Raw genomic sequence first — 22,592 nt, 5'->3', positions numbered from 1 at the left:
TTACTGTAATTATTCTGCCCAAAGCACAAATATTGGGCCTTGTTATCCGCAGCTGGGAGTAGATTATCTGTGCCGAACATATTGTTTGTTTACCTCTCTTTCCGTGAACGGAGATACGGCTGTATGACCAGTCTGTCGAGGGCGAGGTATGCCAGCAAAGGGGTCACCGTGGCATACAGTACCACGCTAGGGGACACCTCACTAGCAAGGTGCATGGGAATTGTGTACAGCTGGCTCGCACGGTTCAACCTGAGGAAACCATGAAGAATAGACGGTCTGAGGGAGTGAGAAAACACAAACACATGTCTAAAGGAGTTTTAAAGGCTAAAGAGTAGTTTGAAGAAGCATTGGGGTACCTCAGGCGAAGATGTACGCCATGAGGTAGGCCGAGGCTGACAGAGGCACCGAGGATGCTGTGCCGTGAAATCTTCCTCTCTGCGCCGTACTCCAACACGGTACCAAACACGCCCACTCTGCAGTGTGTCAAACGACATATCAGGCACATGGATGTACCCAATGATAAGATACCTCGTACAAACAGTACCATGGAAACTATATAGACATCATCAGTTAAAGTCATAGTAACATTTTTGAAAACACGACGTTAAGTGAAGCAACCTTGTATGGATCAATTTATCTCATTAGAATTAATGTAAGTAGGAGGGGCGGGGAGGGGGGGGGGGGGGGTGAGGAAGGGAGGATTAGGTTCCTCCGCCCACATTAAATGCATCACATTTAAGTAAATTCAGGTCAGGTCAAGTATGGGAGAGGATGCGCCGGAGCAGCGAGTCGCCGCATCCACTTTCCGACGGTACTCCAGGAGCCTCCGTCTGACCATCCCCCCAGGCTGATGCCTGGCCCATCCCTATCTCCGATGCCGATCAACCTGCTGCAACCACGAGGCACGCGGTCGGCCCGTTGGCCTCCTCCACTCACGAGGCTCCCTTGCTGAGAGTATCTGGTGAGGATACGTTGACGTCTATCAACCTCTGGCTCATAACATGCGGAGACATGAATAACACTGCCAAGTAAGTGAATCTCTTCGTGACCTCAACATCTTCACCACAAACAGGCACAGACAAGACAGCAGCATCCAAGACGTCATTGAAAACCTGGATCTTGGTTTTGACCCAAGAAATCCGTAATTCCAGCGGCTCCGCCGCTCATTCAATGCCTGAAGGGCCCCCGTAAGAATATCCAGCGTCTCCGCAAAGATGACATCATCATCTGCTAAATCAAGGTCAGAGATTTTGGCACTCCCAAACGATGCCCCACAGCCTGACCTCTCCGACGTCCGCCACAGAATCCAGTCCATACAAGCGCTGAAGAGTGTGGGAGCCAATACACACCCCTGCTGAACTCCAGTCACAACTGGAAATAAGTCAGAGGTGGCGCCACCACACCTCACAGCACTCTCAGTACCAGAGTATATTTCAGAGATCAGATTGATCAGCGTCGGTGGCACCCTCCGGAGGGGCATCCCAATTCACCGAATCGAACGCTTTGCAGAGATCAACATGAGGCTGCAAGCAGCCCCTGACGAAACTCTTCCTTGTGTTCTGTGAGGACTCGAAGAACAAGGATACGGTCAATCGTTGACCTCTGGTGTAAAGCCCAACTACTCTGGTCGCTGGTGCTCGAGCAGATGGCGGCGTACCCTCTCAAAAATTATCCAAGCAAAGACCTTGCCGGCACCGAGAGTAGCGTCACCCCTCGGTAGTTGTTGCAATCCTGGTGATCACCCTTCCCTTTCCAGAGGAGGACAACAAGGCCCCTCTTCCAGACAGTTGGGATGATGCCGGTGCTCCAAACAGAGCACAGAACTGCATGCAGCGACTCAAGTACAGTATTTCCACCAGCCTTGAGAAGCTCAGCATGGATGCCACAAATCCCAGGAGCTTTGCCCCCTTGCAGTCGGTTCACTGCCGCCTGTATTTCCACAAGTGAAGGCGGTTCACAGTTAATTGGGGGTCAGCATTTGGGATAGCAACACCCCGTCATAATAAGTAAATTCACACATTTTTAGTTTGTTCCAGAGGTGGGAGAAAAGAGGAATGAAGGAGTGAAGGTGAGCAGAGTCTTTATTTTGGCAGTTTCACCAGAAGAGGGTTGCTGGCAGATCTTGTGCGTCCTGCAGGAATATTTGGGGGATAGAGCACAGAGAGAGCTGGGGGAGCAAGGCCAGAGAGGAGTCGGTGGAAGACAGAAAGACCACCAACCTGCCTGCGGTGAGCGAGTGAAAGGCGCTGGATGAGCAGGGTTTGCTCACGATAGATGGGATCATCAGGTTATAAAGTGAGCATTATGTCCTTGTTTTCAATGATTGCTTATGGAGATAACAACCCAACTTATGCAGAAACCAACCCAAATTTTGGAGATAACAACCAATGACACACATACACCACATGACCAAAGGTATGTGGACACCACTTCTAATTAGTGGATTTGGCTGTTACGGCCACACCCATTGCTGACAGGTATATATAATCAAGCACACAGCCATGCAATCTCCATAGACAAATATTGGCAGTAGAATGGGCGGTACTGATTAGCTCAGTGACTTTCAACATGGCACCGTCATAGGATGCCACCTTTCCAACAAGTCAGTTCATCAAGTTTCTGCCCTGCGAGAGCTGCCCTGGTCAACTCTAAGTGCTGTTATTGTGAAGTGGAAACGTCTAGGAGCAACAACAGCTCAGCCGTGAAGTGGTAGGCCACGCAAGCTCACAGAACGGGACCGCCAAGTGCTGAAGCGGGTAAAAATTGTCTGTCCTTGGTTGCAACAATCACTACCGAGTTTCAAACTGCCTCTGGAGCAACGTCAGCACAACAACTGTTCGTCGGGAGCTTCAGGAAATGGGTTTCCATGGCCGAGCAGCTGCACACAAGCCTAAGATCACCATGCGCAATGCCAAGCATCGGCTGGAGTGGTGTAAAGCTCGCCGCCATTGGACTCTGGAGCAGTGGAAAACGTGTTCTCTGGAGTGATGAATCACGCTTCACCATCTGGCAGTCCGACGCATTAATCTGGGTTTGGCAGATGCCAGGAGAATGCTACCTGCCCGAATGCATAGTGCCAACTGTAAAGTTTGGTGGAGGAGGAATAATGGTCTGGGGCTGCTTTTCATGGTTCGGGCTCGGCCCCTTAGTCCCAGTGAAGGGAAATCTTAACGCTACAGCATACAATAACAATATAGACGATTGTGTGCTTCCAACTTTGTGGCAACAGTTTGGGGAAGACCCTTTCCTGTTTCAGCATGACAATGCCCCCGTGCACAAAGCGAGGTCCATACAGAAATGGTTTGTCGAGATCGGTGTGGAAGAACTTGACTGGCCTGCACAGAGCCCTGACCTCAACCCCATCGAACACCTTTGGGATGAATTGGAACGCCGACTGCGAGCCAGGCCTAATTGCCCAGCATCAGTGCATTTGTCACATTGTCGCAATTCACCCCTTTCATGGAAGACGCCATTGCTGGATAGCGCTTGTTGTGACAATACTGGCTGATGATTGGCTAGGTTTCAATACTACTACACCATGCGACAAACTCACTGCACCCGCGACGGCTATGCTATAAGAAAAGAATGCTGATTATTAACGGAAATTACTTAGTGTTGGACAAAATTAATGATTCAAACTTATTATATTGATGAGAAAATATGCTTCTGAAATGTATTCAAGTGGAGATAAGTTGCACCCTTTAAATGGAATTATAGTGAACGAAAGCTCAGACCTGTTCATGGCCTATTAAGGAAATCCTTAGCTTAAGGAATTACAGCGTACCTCAAGGGAAATCTTTCCTTAAGGAGAGTTTATGCAACCGGGCCTTGGGATATAATTAGTACAGGTGTTACAACGAAACAATATTAACCGGGAAGACGATAAGCTGGGACACTCTGTACCACAATTTAATACATATCACAAGTCACAACGCCACAAAATATTCCGAAACTAGGTCCGTGATGACATCACAGTCTTCGACTAAAAACACCCACACAATTGTGCACAGCAATGTGAGGTACCTGAGTGAGGCTTTGAGGCGAGTGCGATTCTCATCCTGGCCTTTGTACTGCCCACTGAGCAAAACGAAAGAGTTGGGAACGCCAAGCTTGGTGAAGTAAGAGAGGAAAAAGGAAAAGGAAGGTGAGTAAAATACATGGAAAGCCATGATTAATTATTCATTGATATTGACAATCAAGTTCAGTTTACGGTGCTTTGAATAACAACTAGCGGTAAAGCTGTGACGGTACAGTACAACGGTATCAGAAACATGCAATTCCAAGAATAGCGATAAGCCATGTTGTTTTCTCGGAATGGGAACAAATTCCATTCAGCAACGAGCCAGTGGAAGGAAACCTTGTCATGCAGCCAGGTGGTTACCCAACAATGGGGAAATCCCAATGACACTTGAAGGAACCTCAAAATCAAATTGCAACAGGCCAACAATAATTTTACCACACATCAAAAAAGTGGTTCAAACCGACTAAAAGATGAATTCAAGTTTTAAACTGCAGTGAAGTCGATGGCGTGCCATGGCAAATCCCCACGCTTCCCACCTGAAACAAAGTTGAACTAAAAGGGCACTAGGTAGAGCGCATACCTCCACCAGGCTGAACAGTTCACGTTTTGTATCCCACTGATAGGCCGAATCTGGATCCAGACCTTAACTAAAATCGAATTGGCTTGGTCTCGTCACCAAACCAACTCATCCACCTACTTTTGTCATAACTTGCCCACAACATTTTGAAATATCGTGCTATATATCGTTTTCGGCCTCATCTCTCAAAGGTGAAATTAAAAAAAACTAGGGCATGCCCGTACGTGGGTGCAATGCCCGTACGTGGGTACGTGGGTGCGAGTACGGTGACAATCCCCCCCCCTCTATTTACATGAAATGGTTTGGTCCATGAAATGTTTTGGTCCATTCGCAACGCCAAAGCGAACGGCGAACGCTTTACATGAAATGGTTTGGTTCATGAAATGTTTTGGTCCATTCGCAACGCCAAAGCGAACGGCGAACGGCTTGCGAGTACAGTGACAATCCCCCCCCCCCCTCTATTTACATGAAATGGTTTTAATTAGTTTTAAAACATAGTTTAACGCCAACATAGCGGCAACATAGTTTGCCAACGTGAAATAAATGAATACGCTCTCAAATGTGCCGTCCGAGGCAGAGTGTGTTCGCCACGTTCGGCACACGCGATAGCTCGCTGCTCTCTGATTGGTTGAATCGTTTTTTGGACATAGCTCGGTAAGTAATTGTCCGATTAATATGAAACCTTGAAAAGGCACATCCTCGGGTCCCCAGCAATATACCTGGCAAGTTTCAAGTATATCGGACCGGTAGTTGTCGAGAAACAGCGGTCGCATACACACACACAGAGATTACTGGAATTATAGATAGATTGTATGCCCATCCGGATTCAGATATTCACCAAGATTGAATCAACTCTTCCTCGTCACATACTCAACCTGTCCACAACCTTTTGACATATCGTGCTATATATTATTTTTTGCCCTATCAATCAGTGGCGAAGAATCACTAAATTCTCGGATCTGGATTCGGATCTTCACCAAAATCTAAACATTTCATCCTTGTTACATACCCATCCTTTCCACCAAATTCCGTCCGAATCTGTCCACAACTTTTTGAGGTATCCTGCTCACAGACAAACAAACAGACGGACAAAGAGACAGGGCGAAAACATAGCATCTGCCCACTTTCGGTGGTGGAGGTAAATATGTCAAAAAAACACCAGAAATGACCCAATATAAAATTGTGAGTTACATCCCCCCCCCCCCCCCCCCCGCTTTGACCCCAAATTCCATACTAATGGACGGACACATGACACATGGACGGAGCCAATTATAATATACCACCGTTTTTTTAAAGCGTGGGGATAATGATGTTGAAATTCCAGTTACCGATCCAGATTGCAACCGCTCCCTCCGTGAAAAAGGAAGTAAAGCATGGGCCTTGCAGTTTCGAGACTGCAGAGCTTGGACATTCGTCCAAAACACCATGCATATGCTCAGTGCTTAGCTTAGCATGACCGAGTCAGAGTTTCCTTTCACAAACCGCTCGTTATGTTTCACGACTAACAAGACGAGCACTTCCTGGTGGACATCCACTTTCAAATGTTAACAGCATTTGCATTCAAAGCAATATTGTAAATTTCTCTTCAAGACTCAAACGTCTAATAAATGAAGGGTAAAACTGCATTATAATTGGTTTGCTTAAAAATGATGGGTGTACCATGAAAACCTCTCTTCTTACTGCTCGCCATCACCATTGCCAAGAAAATGAGAAACATACAATGTCAACTACATCATATATGACACATCGTCGACAAGGAACTCTTTACAAAAAGAAAATATGGACAAACCTAAAAATAAAAACTCGGAAATTACTGAATAAAATTGTGGGAAATATAAAATCATCATTCAAGTTTAAATTAGAACCTTAAGATAATTCGACATTAATCCAAACTGTTTGAATCGTTTCTTTATAAAAACATTCCGCGGTTCCGGGTCCCTTCGTGACAAGACGCCATTTTCTCTGTCTCGAAAGGATGTCTTCTCGAAACGAGGATTCTTCTTCTGGTTTACGTTTTTGGGAGTTATTGTTCATTGTTGTTGTTCATTTGTTACCTCCACCACTGAAGGTGGACGGAGGTTATGTTTTCACCCTGTGTTTGTCTGTCTCTGAGCAGGGGGTATCTCAAAAGGTTATGGACAGATGTGATTTATAAAGTGATTCTTCGCCATTGAGAGGTGGGTGCCAAAAACGACATATAGCAGGATATTTCAAAAAGCTGTGGACGGCTTACGACAAAATTTGGTGGATGCGTTGGGTATGTGACAGGAACAAGCCGATTCGATTTTGGTTCAGGTCGGAATCCAGATCCTGCCTATCAGTGGGATACAAAACATACAGTGTTCGGAGGTATGCGCTCTACCGAGTACCGTTGTCGTATTTAATGTGTCTTGTTCATCATGGTCCCTTCGGTGAAACAACTTCAACACTGGTTACAGTTGTAATTTGTGATGAACTCCTGCCTTCTCAGCAGGTTTTATTTTTTTCCCATACCAAGTCGAGGCTTGTGTAAGAGCTAACACATAGAACACGTGAAAAAGTGAGCGGGAGACAAGAGGGGGAGAGAGAGGGAAGCACAACAACAGTGGGAAACAGGGACGTCAGAGATCTGTGGAAGGGAGAGGGCTGGGGGAGGGAGGGGGAAGGGGAGGGTACACTGTATAAAACAAATGAACACTACTAGGAATTTCAGGAATGAAGTCGGAGATTTAAAAAGATAGATTTGGGGTGTATCAACGGGGATAGAAAAGATCAAGGTTTTGGATGGGGGAAGATAAGAGATGGTGGTGAACAGCTGTTTTAAAGACCTGGAGGGAGGAGTGGGATTGAAGAGAGTGAGGGAGTTTGTTCCAGAGGCGGGAGAAAAGAGGAATGAAGGAGTGAAGGTGAGCAGAGAGTCTTGATTTTGGCAGTTTCACCAGAAGAGGGTTGCAGGCAGATCTTGTGCGACCTGAAGGAATATTTGGTTCAATTCCATTTTGGTTCAATTCTGGATCCAGATCTGGCCTGTCAGTGGGACACAAATCGTAAACTGCTCAGCCTGGCGAAGGCATGCTCTCTCCGAGTGCCGTTCTAGTTTATGTAATGCATCCCCGCGTCTCATTGAGCGGCTTGGTGTGCTTTCTCCTGGGTTTGAGCGTACTTGTCCGGGCCATGTGCTCTTGGGGGTTTCGATCAGTTTGTTCCTGCACCTCCTTTACCTCTGTTTTGTTCATTCTCCTGCCTGGTGCCTCACTGCCGGCGCATTGCCTTTTTCCCTCCGTCACTCTTCCATGAGTCTCGATTTCACAAGAAGAAAACAAAAAACACATTAGACTTCTGATGATGAGCGGTGCCTGGTCTGTGCGTGTAGGCGTTGGATCGGCAGGTCCCCCTTCCAATTAATCAAAGCAACGTTTTCCAGATCAGATCAGTCGTGTCTTTCTGGGATATTAATTTTCGTCCTTACGTTGCAGTTTGTGTTTTCGTCAAATTTGTCATGTTAAACCGTACCTTGGTTTGCTGCGTTGTGTCAAATTTGTGTCTGTGTGGCTCAGGCTTAGTAGCCCAGGCCTCAGCTAGCCAGCATGCAAATTTGTCTCTGCTCAGACACCAGATGCCTCTTGTTCCGCTTCTTTCCCCCCAAATTATTGTCCTTACAGTATCCTCAATGTTATCCCATTTCCCCTCCTCACTTCAAAAAAACTACTTTTTCACTCCCCAAAAAATCACAAACTCAATCTCTTTGTACTTCCTTTACTTCTGATTGTACTTTTTTATCTGTTCATCGATGGTATAAGGCTCGTAATGGAGCTGACACACACACACACGTTTACCTGTAAAGTCAGTGCCAGGTGAGAGCTTTCCGTGTCTCGTATTATTGAGGTGTTCATGGCAGAGATTACGCCCCATCTCCATGTGAGCGAGCCAGTGGTGTGTGGTGCTAAACGGCGTGTAATAACGCACGTGATTCCGGGGCGCATTCCCCCTGCCGAGGACAGAATCGCCCCCCGACATGACACCGAGCTGGAGATAAGAAAGGAATGATGAGTAAAACAGAAACATCTTCGAGAGTGCATTCGGGTTACGGAAGGGGTGCTTGAAGGTGGTGGGTTTGTGGTGTTGCATTATTGGTGTGGAATTGTAATTTATTTTTAAACTACTTTGAGGCATATTGGGTCATGCTGTCCCAAACCTGCGTGCCGACACGTTCTGATGAACCTTTAAGCCCACAGTTGGACCAATTACATCACCCAATTCCACGTCTGCCTGAAGGACAAAGGAAGTAACTCAAACACCACAATTCTGAGCACGTGTACAAACAACTCCTTTTTTATTTGTTCACATCCACCATGTACCTCTGCCCAGCCCCATGAGGGATAAAGGCGGCGAAAAACAAGAGTCAGAGAACCACCACCGGTCCCGTTCTGTGTAGAAAGTGATCCTGCGAGGGACACCGCGTCTCTCAAACTTATAGGTGCCTGGATGAAAAGATGGGTGAGAAAGTGGACAGATGAGTATGTATACTATACTCTGGGTAATCACCATGCGGTTACACTATATGCTGGGTAATCACCATGCGGTTACACTATACTCTGGGTAATTACCATGTGGTTACACTATACTCTGGGTAATCACCATGTGGTTACACTATACTCTCGGTAATCACCATGCGGTTACACTATACTCTGGGTAATCACCATGCGGTTACACTATACTCTGGGTAATCACCACGCGGTTACACTATACTCTGGGTAATCACCATGCGGTTACACTATACTCTGGGTAATCACCATGCGGTTACACTATACTCTGGGTAATCACCATGCGGTTACACTATACTCTGGGTAATCACCATGCGATTACACTATACTCTGGGTAATCACCATGCGATTACACTATACTCTGGGTAATCACCATGCGGTTACACTATACTCTGGGTAATCACCATGCGGTTACACTATACTCTGGGTAATCACCACGTGGTTACACTATACTCTGGGTAATCACCATGCGATTACACTATACTCTGGGTAATCACCATGCGATTACACTATACTCTGGGTAATCACCATGCGGTTACACTATACTCTGGGTGATCACCATGCCGTTACACTTTACTCTGGATAATCACCATGCGGTTACACTATACTCTGGGTAATCACCATGCGGTTACACTATACTCTGGGTAATCACCATGCGAGCGGTTACAGCATACTCTGGGTAATCACTATGCGGTTACATTATACTCTGGGTAATCACCATGCGGTTAAACTATACTCTGGGTAATGTTACGTGGTCCTCCCGGTGACTACCTGGTCTCGGTGACCCCCGGACCGTGAGAGGAACTCCGCCAGAAAGATCTATTATTTCTGCGCTTTCGTAACGCAATCAATATGAATTCCAATCAATAAGAAACCCCACACCAAGGATCCAGAATAATCAATGATATATTCCCCGAGCAATCAACAACCATCCACAATCAGCAATCAATAGTACAAAGATGTAAACTCATCTATAATAACTCTAAGATGGCCATCTTATACATTCCTCACGTGAGCCCCACTCCCGACTCCCTCCATGGTCAATGTCTCTCTCAATGTCTCCGTACGCCTGTAGTTCGATCTCCGCACGTGGGCGGTTGAACGGACCCTTCCTGACGTGCTTTCACCGGGCACGTCCCGTACCGGGAACAACGGCTGCAGCGCGCACCTCCTGGCCAAGCAAAGCGGGTACAGCAAAGCAGGCAAAGCAACACGCGGCTTGCCCAGCGCGCGCGGCCCAAGGTGCGACCCGTACGCGGCCTTGTAGACGGTGAGGCGAACCGTGCCGGCTGCTTGGTTCCGTGCACGAACCCACGGTGACCTGACGTGTCAAAGGGTAGTTACACGTCCCGGTAACTCCTCTCGCCAGACGGGCTTTTAAACACCGATTCTGTTACGTTGCTCAATCGATACCGCTCGCGTCCGAGCTCGGCGAGGAAGAAGAAGAATCGTCCCGTCTCCAGGACCTCGTGTCTTTTCTTCTTCCGTTTCCGGTCTCCTTTTTCTCAGAAGGGCTCCTGACCCTTTAATCACAACAACCTTTAATCGACTACACATTGATAAGCAAAGCCCTGAATAGTAATTCACATACATTCACATAAATATGTAACACTCCCCCCCCCCTTCAAGAAAGAAAGTTTGAACCCAGCGAAAACTTTCTTTGCCGGCCAACTTGGATAAACAAACCAGATAACTCCCACCCCCACATTATCAGTTCCCCCCGGGCACAGTTATCACTTAAAAATAAAGCAACAAAATTTCACAAAAACCCCCCAGATTAATTCACTCTGGACAAAGCGTCCGCCACGACATTGTCCCGGCCCCGTACATGTTCAATTTCCAAGTTGAACCCCTGCAAAGCCAAACTCCATCTCATCAACCTCTGATTTTTATTTTTCATTCTTTGAATGAAGGTTAAGGGGTTGTGATCCGTAAAGACCTTTATGGGAAAGGACGTGATTCTTAAATACACCTCATAATGTTGAAGCCCTAGCAGGAGAGCCAGGGTCTCTTTCTCCACGGTGGCATAATTTGCCTGATGTTTATTGAACTTTTTGGAGTAGTAGCACACGGGGTGGTCCACCCCATCCTCATCTTCCTGTAACAAGACTGCTCCAGCCCCCACATCGCTTGCATCTACGGCCAACTTGAAAGGTGCTTGAAAGTCCGGAGCGGTTAGGACCGGAGAGCTCATTAGTATCGCTTTGACGTGGGCAAAGGTCGCCTGACATTTTCCATCCCAAACGAATGGGGTCTCCTTTCTCAACAAACTCGTTAAAGGGGCTACCACATCCGAAAAATTCTTACAGAACCGCCGGTACCACCCCGCCATACCTAAGAATCTCATCAGCTCTTTCTTCCCCTTTGGGACTTGGAAGCGATCGATAGCTTCCACCTTGGCGGTCACTGGTTGTACCTGACCCTGCCCTACTACATGGCCGAGGAACACGACCTGTGCTCTTACAAACTCACTCTTGGCTAAGTTGATGGTCAGCCCTGCCTCGGACATCGTCTGAAAAAATGCATGGATTTGCTTAATGTGGTCTTCCATGGTCATGGTGTGGATGATTACATCATCCAGATATGCCTCCACCCCCTCCAGGTCTGCAATGAGCCTATTAATCAGTCGTTGAAATGTAGCCGGCCCGTTCTTCAATCCAAAGGGGAGGACCTTGTACTGATATAACCCATTCGGAGTGACCAAAGCTGAGATTTCTTTGGCTCTATCGGTAAGAGGAATCTGCCAATACCCTTTCAGCAAGTCAAATTTGGTAACAAATTTAGCTGGGCCTATTCGATCAATACAGTCGTCAATCCTCGGGAGGGGATAGGAGTCGGTCTTGGTCACTGCATTCACCCGTTTTAAATCTGTACAACACCGAAAGCTGCCATCGGGTTTCGGAACCAACACACATGGTGAGCTCCATTCACTGTTGCTTGGTTCGATGATGTCATTGTCCAACATATATTGCATCTCCTTCCGAAGATACTCCATCTTCACCGGGTTCATCCGATAGGGGTGTTGTTTCACCGGAGTGGCCTCCCCCACCTCGATATCATGATATACTAAGTCCGTACGACCAGGTACATCTGTGAACAAATGTTTAAATTCGAAAATTAGGCTGGACAGTTGTCCTTGCTGTTCCCTCGTTAAATGACCTAACTTCTCATCCAAATGACTCAACACTTCGGTGTTCGTCAATTTGGGGCAGGCCTGGTCATCCAAGTTATCAAACTTCACACCGGCGTCTCCGTCCATTTTCACCGGTACGACAGGTGAGACAGGAACTATGTCTTCCACCGGTTCCCTCTCATGATATTTCTTCAGTCGGTTGACATGACACAACTGTCGCTTTTTCCCGCCAGCACACTTTGCACTAGTATGGTCCAGGCCTCCTCCGGCCAGTTTAACTGTCGAGCCACTTTCTCAAAGTGTGGAAAAAATTTTGCGACTTCCTTTTCACTGAAGGGTGGAACCAGCCTCACATGTCTGCCCACATCCCAGGTGTTCTGGCTAGGTGTCGACCCCGTCAGCAAGGGTGGTACCTCTCCCCGTTCTCTCATTAAATCCAGCTCCTTGAATTTAATCTCTTGCTGAAGCGCCAGATCACGTTCCTTCAACTCCCTTTCGGCTTTTCTCTCCTCTGCTTCGAGTTCCCTGGCAGCTCTCCTCTCCTCTGCTTTTCTCCCTTCTAACCTTTCCTGGAGTTCTCGTTCCACTCTCCTTTCCTCTGCTTGTTTCTCTTCTCTCCTCTCTTCTGCTTTCCTTTCTTCTTCTGCTAACCTTTCCTGGAGTTCTCGTTCCACTCTCCTTTCCTCTGCTTGTTTCTCTTCTCTCCTCTCTTCTGCTTTCCTTTCTTCTTCTGCTCTTTCCTTTTCTGCTTTCCTTTCTTCTTCTTTTAACCTTTCCTGGAGTTCTCGTTCCACTCTCCTTTCCTCTGCTTGTTTCTCTTCTCTCCTCTCTTCTGCTTTCCTTTCTTCCTCTGCTCTTTACTTTTCTGCTTTCCTTTCTTCCTCTGCTCTTTCCTTTTCTGCTTTCCTTTCTTCTTCTTTTAACCTTTCCTGGAGTTCTCGTTCCACTCTCCTTTCCTCTGCTTGTTTCTCTTCTCTCCTCTCTTCTGCTTTCCTTTCTTCTTCTTTGATCCGTTCCTGGCTCCGTAATTGCAACTCCAGTTTCCGGAGCTCAACGTCTTCTGGTTCTTCGGGTAGCCACTGCCAGGCTAACTCGTCCCATGTTCCTAATTCCACCATAGATTGTATCACCGTGGTCTGCAACTCTGCCTTCCTCAAATTAGTTCGGACCTCCAAGTTAAAATGTTTGGCCAATTTCAAGAGGTCCGACTTTAGTAACGCTCGGAACTGTGCCTCACTCGGGGTTACCGCAAAGTTCTGTGCCACAAACGCCATGGTGCCTATCGTTAACACCTGTTAACCTTCACCCAAGACTTTACCCCAATTTCCCCAAAAATTTACCAATTAATACTTAATTAATAAATTTTAATTAATAAAAATATTATTTTATTATTTTACACAATTTTAGATCCCGGACGGGCCCCTAATTCTGTTACGTGGTCCTCCCGGTGACTACCTGGTCTCAGTGACCCCCGGACCGTGAGAGGAACTCCGCCAGAAAGATCTATTATTTCTGCGCTTTCGTAACGCAATCAATATGAATTCCAATCAATAAGAAACCCCACACCAAGGATCCGGAATAATCAATGATATATTCCCCGAGCAATCAACAACCATCCACAATCAGCAATCAATAGTACAAAGATGTAAACTCATCGATAATAACTCTAAGATGGCCATCTTATACATTCCTCACGTGAGCCCCACTCCCGACTCCCTCCATGGTCAATGTCTCTCTCAATGTCTCCGTACGCCTGTAGTTCGATCTCCGCATGTGGGCGGTTGAACGGACCCTTCCTGACGTGCTTTCACCGGGCACGTCCCGTACCGGGAACAACGGCTGCAGCGCGCACCTCCTAGCCAAGCAAAGCGGGTACAGCAAAGCAGGCAAAGCAACACGCGGCTTGCCCAGCGCGCACGGCCCAAGGTGCGACCCGTACGCGGCCTTGTAGACGGTGAGGCGAACCGTGCCGGCTGCTTGGTTCCGTGCACGAACCCACGGTGACCTGACGTGTCAAAGGGTAGTTACACGTCCCGGTAACTCCTCTCGCCAGACGGGCTTTTAAACGCCGATTCTGTTACGTTGCTCAATCGATACCGCTCGCGTCCGAGCTCGGCGAGGAAGAAGAAGAATCGTCCCGTCTCCAGGACCTCGTGTCTTTTCTTCTTCCGTTTCCGGTCTCCTTTTTCTCAGAAGGGCTCCTGACCCTTTAATCACAACAACCTTTAATCGACTACACATTGATAAGCAAAGCCCTGAATAGTAATTCACATACATTCACATAAATATGTAACAGTAATCACCATGCGATTACACTATACTCTGGGTAATCACCATGCGGTTGCACGATACTCTGGGTAATCACCATGCGGTTGCACTATACTCTGGGTAATTACGCGGTTGCACTATACTCTGGGTAATCACCATGCGGTTGCACTGTACTCTGGGTAATCACCACGCGGAGACACTATACTCTGGGTAATCACCATGCGGTTGCACTATACTCTGGGTAATTACCAGGCGATTACACTATACCCTGGATACTCACCATATGGTTGCACCATACCCTGGATAATCACCAGGCGATTACACTATACTCTGGGTAATCACCATGCGATTACACTATACTCTGGGTAATCACCATGCGATTACACTATACTCTGGGTAATCACCATGCGGTTACACTATACTCTGGGTGATCACCATGCCGTTACACTTTACTCTGGATAATCACCATGCGGTTACACTATACTCTGGGTAATCACCATGCGGTTACACTATACTCTGGGTAATCACCATGCGGTTACACTATACTCTGGGTAATCACCATGCGGTTACAGCATACTCTGGGTAATCAATATGCGGTTACATTATACTCTGGGTAATCACCATGCGGTTAAACTATACTCTGGGTAATCACCATGCGATTACACTATACTCTGGGTAATCACCATGCAGTTGCACTATACTCTGGGTAATCACCATGCGGTTGCACTATACTCTGGGTAATCACCATGCAGTTGCACTGTACTCTGGGTAATCACCACGCGGTGACACTATACTCTGGGTAATCACTATGCGGTTGCACTATACTCTGGGTAATCACCATGCGGTTGCACTATACTCTGGGTAATTACCAGGCGATTACACTATACCCTGGATACTCACCATATGGTTGCACCATACCCTGGATAATCACCAGGCGATTACACTCTACTCTGGATAATCACCATGCGGTTACACTATATTCTGGATAATCACCATGCGGTTACACTATATTCTGGGTAATCACCATGCGATTACACTATATTCTGGATAATCACCATGCGGTTGCACTATATTCTGGGTAATCACCATGCGGTTGCACTATATTCTGGGTAATCACCATGCGATTACACTATACTCTGGGTAATCACCAGGCGATTACACTATATTCTGGATAATCACCATGCGGTTACACTATATTCTGGGTAATCACCATGCGATTACCCTATACTCTGGATAATCACCATGCGGTTACACTATATTCTGGATAATCACCATGCGGTTACACTATATTCTGGGTAATCACCATGTGATTACACTATATTCTGGGTAATCACCATGCGGTTACACTATATTCTGGGTAATCACCATGCGATTACACTATACTCTGGATAATCATCATGCGGTTAAAAGACACTCTGCGTAATCACCATGCGGTTACACTATATGCTGGAAAATCACCATGCAGTTACATTACACTCTGGGTAATTACCATGCGGTTGCACTTTACTCTAGTCTGGGTAATCGCCATGTGCTTACACTATACTCCAAGTAATCGTCATGTACTTATGCTACACTCTGGGTAATCACCATGCGCTTACACTGTACTATGGGTAATCACCATGCGCTTACACTGTACTATGGGTAATCACCATGCGCTTACACTATATTCTGGGTATTCACCATGCACTTACATGACACTCTGGCTTACATGACACTCTAGGTATATTTTTGTGGGTGAATTCAATTTTATCTATTGATCAAAACTTGTGTCCAGCTCGGTTGTAGATAAAACCTTGCTTAAAAGTTATTTGAAGCCAGTGTAGTAAAAGCCAGCATGCTGCAGGAAGTCTGGGAGGGTGGGGTGGGAGGGGGTCATAAATAACAACTAAAAGTGTTTCCCCTTAAAGGAAACCTTTTAAATATGTTGGGGATAGGTCAACTATTGAAAAATAACATATCATGTGAAATGGATTTTAATTCTACACACTGTCGTCAGATGGGGTGAGAACAAGTTTACCATGCTCTCATGCCAGGTGACAATGAGTCGGGCATCTCAAGGCTGTCTTTCTTTGATGTCAGGCAGCTTGAGAAAGGCTTACGGAGGGAGAGCTGCACGTTTACAGCTAATATCTGGGAAATTCGGCCATTGAGGAATGTTGTTGTCTCAGTAACCACCGATCTCCTTAATGGCTGGATCACTGGGACCTAGCTTTGTGATGTCAATGTTGATATCTCCTCAAGGCCCCCTTTGCCTCCTTCTCCACCCTCCTCCTCCCCTCAGCCTCCTGCCTCGGCTACGTCAAACTCACACAACCACCTTCTCTAAAATAAACAGCTGAACACTATATAAATGGTTTTTTCAGGGAGAAATATATGATGGTGATTCATAGTCCTGTATTTGTTCATTGTTTCTGAGTATCCGTGTTGTCTGCTGTAATTAAAAGTCATACCATGCTTTCTCCCTCTTCTGAGAGTAATGAATGCTTCAGATTAAACCACGATAAATGGAGGACAAATTAATGTAATCTTCCACATCACCATGCTCTTACACAATACAGGCAGTCCCCGGGTTACGAACGAGGTCCGTTTTTAAGTCTGTCTGTAAGTCGAATTTGTATGCAAGTCGGAACAGTTATGTACGGTTCACATCTAGCGTCAATTAGTCAAACTAGGGCATGCCCGTACTATATATGTCCGGATGGCGGATGTCCAATGGCGGATGTCCAAAGGCGGATGTCCAAAGAACCATCGACGGTATCCCAGTATCCACCTCCCCTCACATCCGGAATCTTGGCGTCATCTTTGACCAAACCCTTTCCTTCGACAAATACACTAAACAGATCACAAAGTCAGCCTTCTTTCACCTGAAAAACATTGCCCGTCTCCGCTCGTCCCTCTCCTCCACGGCTGCAGAAACCCTCATCCACGCCTTCATCACCTCCCGTCTGGACTACTGCAATAGCCTCCTCTATGGTTCACCCTCAAAAATCACCAATAAACTCCAATACATTCAGAACTCCGCTGCCCGTCTACTCACTCATTCCCGGACCCGTGACCACATCACCCCCGTCCTTTACAAGCTTCACTGGCTCCCCATCCCCCAGAGAATCCAGTACAAAATCCTCCTCTTGACATACAAAGCTCTCCATAACCTGGCCCCATCCTACCTGGCTGACCTCCTCTCCAGACACACTCCCACCCGCAACCTCCGCTCTGCTGGTACCAACCTCCTGACCCCCTCCATCCGGACCAAATTCAGATCCTGGGGGGACAGGGCCTTCTCCATCGCTGCTCCCACCCTCTGGAACTCACTACCTCACACCATCAGAGACTCCTCCTCACTCACCACATTCAAAACATCACTAAAGACCCACCTGTTCAACGCTGCATTCAACATTCAACCCACAGCATTTAACCCCTGACTATCTCTTCTCCTTCTCCCTCCTTTTGCTTTAAATATTTCCCTATTGATTCTTGTCTTGTCTTTTTGATTCTTGTCTTATATATATGCCGTATATCGCTGCTGTTTGTTTTCTTGATTCTTGTCTTTTTGCAATTGTTGTTTTCATGTATTGTTATGCATTATGTTTTCCACTCTGTCAAAGCGCCTTTGGGCTTCTGGAAAAGCGCTATACAAAATAAATGAATTATTATTATTATTATTATTATATATATATCTAAAATTATATCCCCCCCCTCTATTTACATGAAATGGTTTGGTCCATTCGCAAAGCCAAAGCGAACGGCTTGCGAGTACGGTGACAATCCCCCCCCCCCCTCTATTTACATGAAATGGTTTGGTCCATTCGCAAAGCCAAAGCGAACGGCTTGCGAGTACGGTGACAATCCCCCCCCCCCCCCTCTATTTACATGAAATGGTTTGGTCCATTCGCAAAGCCAAAGCGAACGGCTTGCGAGTACGGTGACAATCCCCCCCCTCTATTTACATGAAATGGTTTGGTCCATTCGCAAAGCCAAAGCGAACGGCTTGCGGAGTTTGGTAAATAAATCGCCATAGCTCGGTAACTACTTCTCCGATTAATATGAAACCTTGAAAAGGCACATCCTCGGGTCCCCAGCAATATACCTGGCAAGTTTCAAGTATATCGGACCCGTGGTTGTCGAGAAACAGCGGTCACAGACAAACGACACACAGACACACAGACACACACACATACACACACACATACACACAGAGATTACTGGAATTATAGATAGATGTTTGTCTTAGTATATAGTACAGTGGAACCTTGACTTACGAGTGCACCAACTTACGAGTTTTCCGAGATACGAGCCGTCGCTCGGGCGGTTTATTGCTTTGAGATGCGAGCCGAGATCTGAGTTACGAGCTTACGCTACCCGCCACCAGGTGGGTTCCGGTCACGTGGTTATCTTGCCGTGCAAGTATCTCTGCCGTATATCGCTGCTGCTTTGTTTTCGCATTTTGGTTATTTTGGAAAATTTCTTAGTTTTAACCATGGGTCCTAAGAAATTGAGTGCCAAGGGAAGAGAGGATGATGTGCTTGGATATAAAACACGCAATCGTCGAAAAACATGAGCGAGGTGTGCGTGTTGTCGACTTGGTGAGGCGGATGTGAAGGCAGCTGAAGATTTTATTATAACTGAGAAGAAGAAGAGGATGATGTGCTTGGATATAAAACACGCAATCGTCGAAAAACATGAGCGAGGTGTGCGTGTTGTCGACTTGGTGAGGCGGATGTGAAGGCAGCTGAAGATTTTATTATAACTTTTGCCGAACTGATAGAAGCCGAACGATACATCCCCCAGCAAATCTTCAACTGTGACGAGACAGGGCTCTTCTGGAAAAAGATGCCGAGGAGTAGGTATATAACGGCAGAGGAGAAGAGCATGCCAGGCCACAACTTGTTCAGAGTGCCGGCGATAGCTCACCTTCTCTTTGTGGAAAACACGGTACTGAAAAGAAGAAGAGGATGATGTGCTTGGATATAAAACACGCAATCGTCGAAAAACATGAGCGAGGTGTGCGTGTTGTCGACTTGGTGAGGCGGATGTGAAGGCAGCTGAAGATTTTATTATAACTTTTGCCGAACTGATAGAAGCCGAACGATACATCCCCCAGCAAATCTTCAACTGTGACGAGACAGGGCTCTTCTGGAAAAAGATGCCGAGGAGGACGTATATAACGGCAGAGGAGAAGAGCATGCCAGGCCACAACTTGTTCAGAGTGCCGGCGATAGCTCGCCTTCTCTTTGTGGAAAACACGGTGAGATCCTTAACATCCAACAACTAATGGGACGCAAACGGGGCGCCCAGTTTAGCGGTACACACATTGATGAATCACCCTGCCTGTGATTCACCCATGACAGGTTATAGCTGGGTCGGGATTCAAACCCAGGCTGGACAGTTTAGAGTCAAGTGTGCGTACCTCCAGTCCAGGCCATCCTGCCAACTTGTATGCTGCATACAGGTGAAATATAAAGCGCGAGATATTTTTATATATACTGTATATTTAAAAAAAAATTGGTGTGGTTTTTGGCGGGCTGGAACGGATTAATAGCATTTCAATGCATTTTAATGGGGAAATTTAATTTGAGAAACGAGCAAATTGAGTTATGAGCTCGGTCACAGAAGGAATTAAACTCGTAAGTCAAGGTTCCACTGTATATATTTTACCTAAAACATCTATAGGTATAAAAAACATTAAAGAAAATTTCTTAAACTGTTTAGATAGAAAAGAAAAGATAATGATTAAAGGTTAACACTTACTCTCATTCCAATTGATGTCTTGCATACCGTGAAACGATCATACCTTGATATATCTCTCCGAGATTATGGGCCTGGTGTTGGAGAGGATGGACCTGGTGCTGAAGAGCCAGGGTCTGATTCTGCTGCTGGAGAGTGGGGGTTTACTTCTGGAATCAATTTCTTAAAGTAAACATCAAGGGAGGCTTGAACAGAGCTCTTCTTTTTCTCATTATAAATGCCCTTTTAGCAGCCTAGGCCGTCGGTAACTATTCGGTAAACTTTGGTGAACCTCTCTGCATTAGGATCTTGCTCCTCTAACTTTGCCATCCCTGCTTCAATGAGACGAAATGCTTCAGCTAACTCCTTCGTCAAAAACTTCTTGGGTTCTGGGGTTTCTAGGTCCCGGCCTTCTTCCTCAAATGCTATCATCTGCTGCTCCAGCTCCATAAGGTCCTCATTGGTCAGTTCTTCGGCATGGGATTCAAGCAAGTCTAAGACATCATCTTCATTGATGTCTAACTGCAGTTGATTATTACCAATATCAACCACAGCTAGCCTGGCTTCGGCGATGTCCTCAGCTGTAAACCCCTTAAAACCATGTGCGAATTGGAGGCACAATTTGTTCCACACTCTTCATGTTGGTTTTCTTCACTTCCTCCCAAGAATCTGCAATGTTTTTGATGCCATCGTAGATGTTGTAATTCCTCCAGAACTCCTTTAAGGTCATTGCATCATCTTGGGTAGCCCTGACTGCTTGTGAGAAGGTCTGGCACAAATAGTGAGCCTTAAAGGAGGCTATGACCCCCTGATCCATTGGCAGAAGTAGTGATGTGGTGTTGGGTGGTAAAAAGACGACCTTTACATTGAGGTGAAGGTCATCTAAAGTGCTTGGATGTCCGGGGGCATTGTCAAGCACAGGGAGAATTTTGAAAGGAATCTTCTTGGCCAAGCAATAACATTCAGCAGCAGGAACAAAATAGTTCAGGAACCAAACTTCGAAGAGAGCTGTTGTTACCCAAGCCTTTGTGTTTGCCTTCCAAATAACCGAAAGAGATGCCTTGATGATTCGGCTAAGTGCCCTCGACTTTAGGGAGCGATACACAAGCATAGGCTTAAGCTTGCAATCCCCGGATGCATTACCACCAAGCAATAACGTTAGCCTATCCTTGGATGCCTTATGCCCTGGAGCAGTTTTTTCCTCTTTTGAAATGTATGTCTTTTCAGGCATTTTTTTCCCAAAATAAGCCAGTCTCATCTACATTAAATATTTGCTCAGGCACATAACCTCCCCCCTCAATAATTTTTTTCAACATTTCAGGAAACTCGCAGCACTTACATCGGCACTCGCTGCACTTTAATATAGTGTAAATTTACCCTCCCTTTGAAACGGTTGAACCAACCCCTACTCGCAACAAATTCTTCATCACAAGCACCTTCACTTGCTGCACGTGCAGTTTTTAAATCACTGAAAAGGCTTCGAGCCTTTTCTTGCACTAAGCCAAGGCTAATAGGAATATTATGCTGATTTTGATCCTCTAACCAAATTACCAATAGCCTTTCCATTTCGATAATTAAACCACTGCGTTGCTTAGTGATAATTGTCGCTTTCATCGGGACAGAGCCTTTTACATGCTCCATTACTCTCCCCTTGTCCTTTATAATTGTCCCGATCGTTGACCGAATGTAGCCTAATGCTTTTCCAATGTCTGTTGGCGTTTCACATCTCTCCGATCGCTTTATTATTTTCACTTTCGTTTCAATCGTGATCGTTTTCCTTTTCTTCGATGCATCACCATCACTTGCATCAGATATACGCTTTGGAGCCATGATTACGAGGGTAAACACACGAACATTTTAAGTCAAAACACAACGCACACAACAGTGTTTACGCGATCCGACTTAAAATGGTGACGATGGCATGGCGTTGTTCTCCCTCGGGCCGACGAACCGCTGAAAATGCACAGTGTTTTGAGCGTCGCGCAAAGTAGTCCGCCCGTTCGTTTGTACGAACCATTGTAATGCAATTCGATTTTTAAAATAATAGGCTTTACGGAGGTCGGTACGTAAGTCCGGGCATTCGCAAGTCGGGCGTTCGTAACCCGGGGACTGCCTGTACTGTGGGTAATCACCATGCGCTTGTACTATACTATAGGTAATCACCCTGCGCTTAAACTTTACTCCGAGTATTCGCCACACCGTTACCTCTATACTCTGTGCAATCGCCATGCGGTTGACTTCCATCTGTGTGGTTCGGGTATATTCACCATCTTCATCATCATACGAGTCAAACAAATCTGTGAGGTCGAGCCCAAGCAACACTGTACCCTGAAACGACAAAATGAC

General features: G+C 46.3%; 1 protein-coding gene across 1 annotated transcript in view; it reads right to left on the bottom strand.

Moving 5' to 3' along the window:
* DNAJC11 (DnaJ heat shock protein family (Hsp40) member C11) overlaps nucleotides 1–22,592 on the bottom strand; it is a 53,329-nt gene that overhangs the window by 26,779 nt on the left and 3,958 nt on the right. Inside the window, exons 6-12 of the mRNA XM_068107323.2 lie at nucleotides 22,452–22,574; nucleotides 8,936–9,058; nucleotides 8,773–8,846; nucleotides 8,414–8,603; nucleotides 4,024–4,109; nucleotides 357–473; nucleotides 94–249 (exon numbers count right to left, since the gene is read on the bottom strand). Of these exons, the coding sequence (XP_067963424.2) occupies nucleotides 94–249; nucleotides 357–473; nucleotides 4,024–4,109; nucleotides 8,414–8,603; nucleotides 8,773–8,846; nucleotides 8,936–9,058; nucleotides 22,452–22,574 (869 nt within the window). The remainder of the gene's footprint in view (nucleotides 1–93; nucleotides 250–356; nucleotides 474–4,023; nucleotides 4,110–8,413; nucleotides 8,604–8,772; nucleotides 8,847–8,935; nucleotides 9,059–22,451; nucleotides 22,575–22,592) is intronic.

Source organism: Myxine glutinosa, chromosome 2, assembly GCF_964187855.1.
Source record: "Myxine glutinosa chromosome 2, kmMyxGlut1.1, whole genome shotgun sequence".
NCBI lineage: Eukaryota > Metazoa > Chordata > Myxini > Myxiniformes > Myxinidae > Myxine > Myxine glutinosa.
This window is presented reverse-complemented; position numbering and strand designations above follow the sequence as displayed.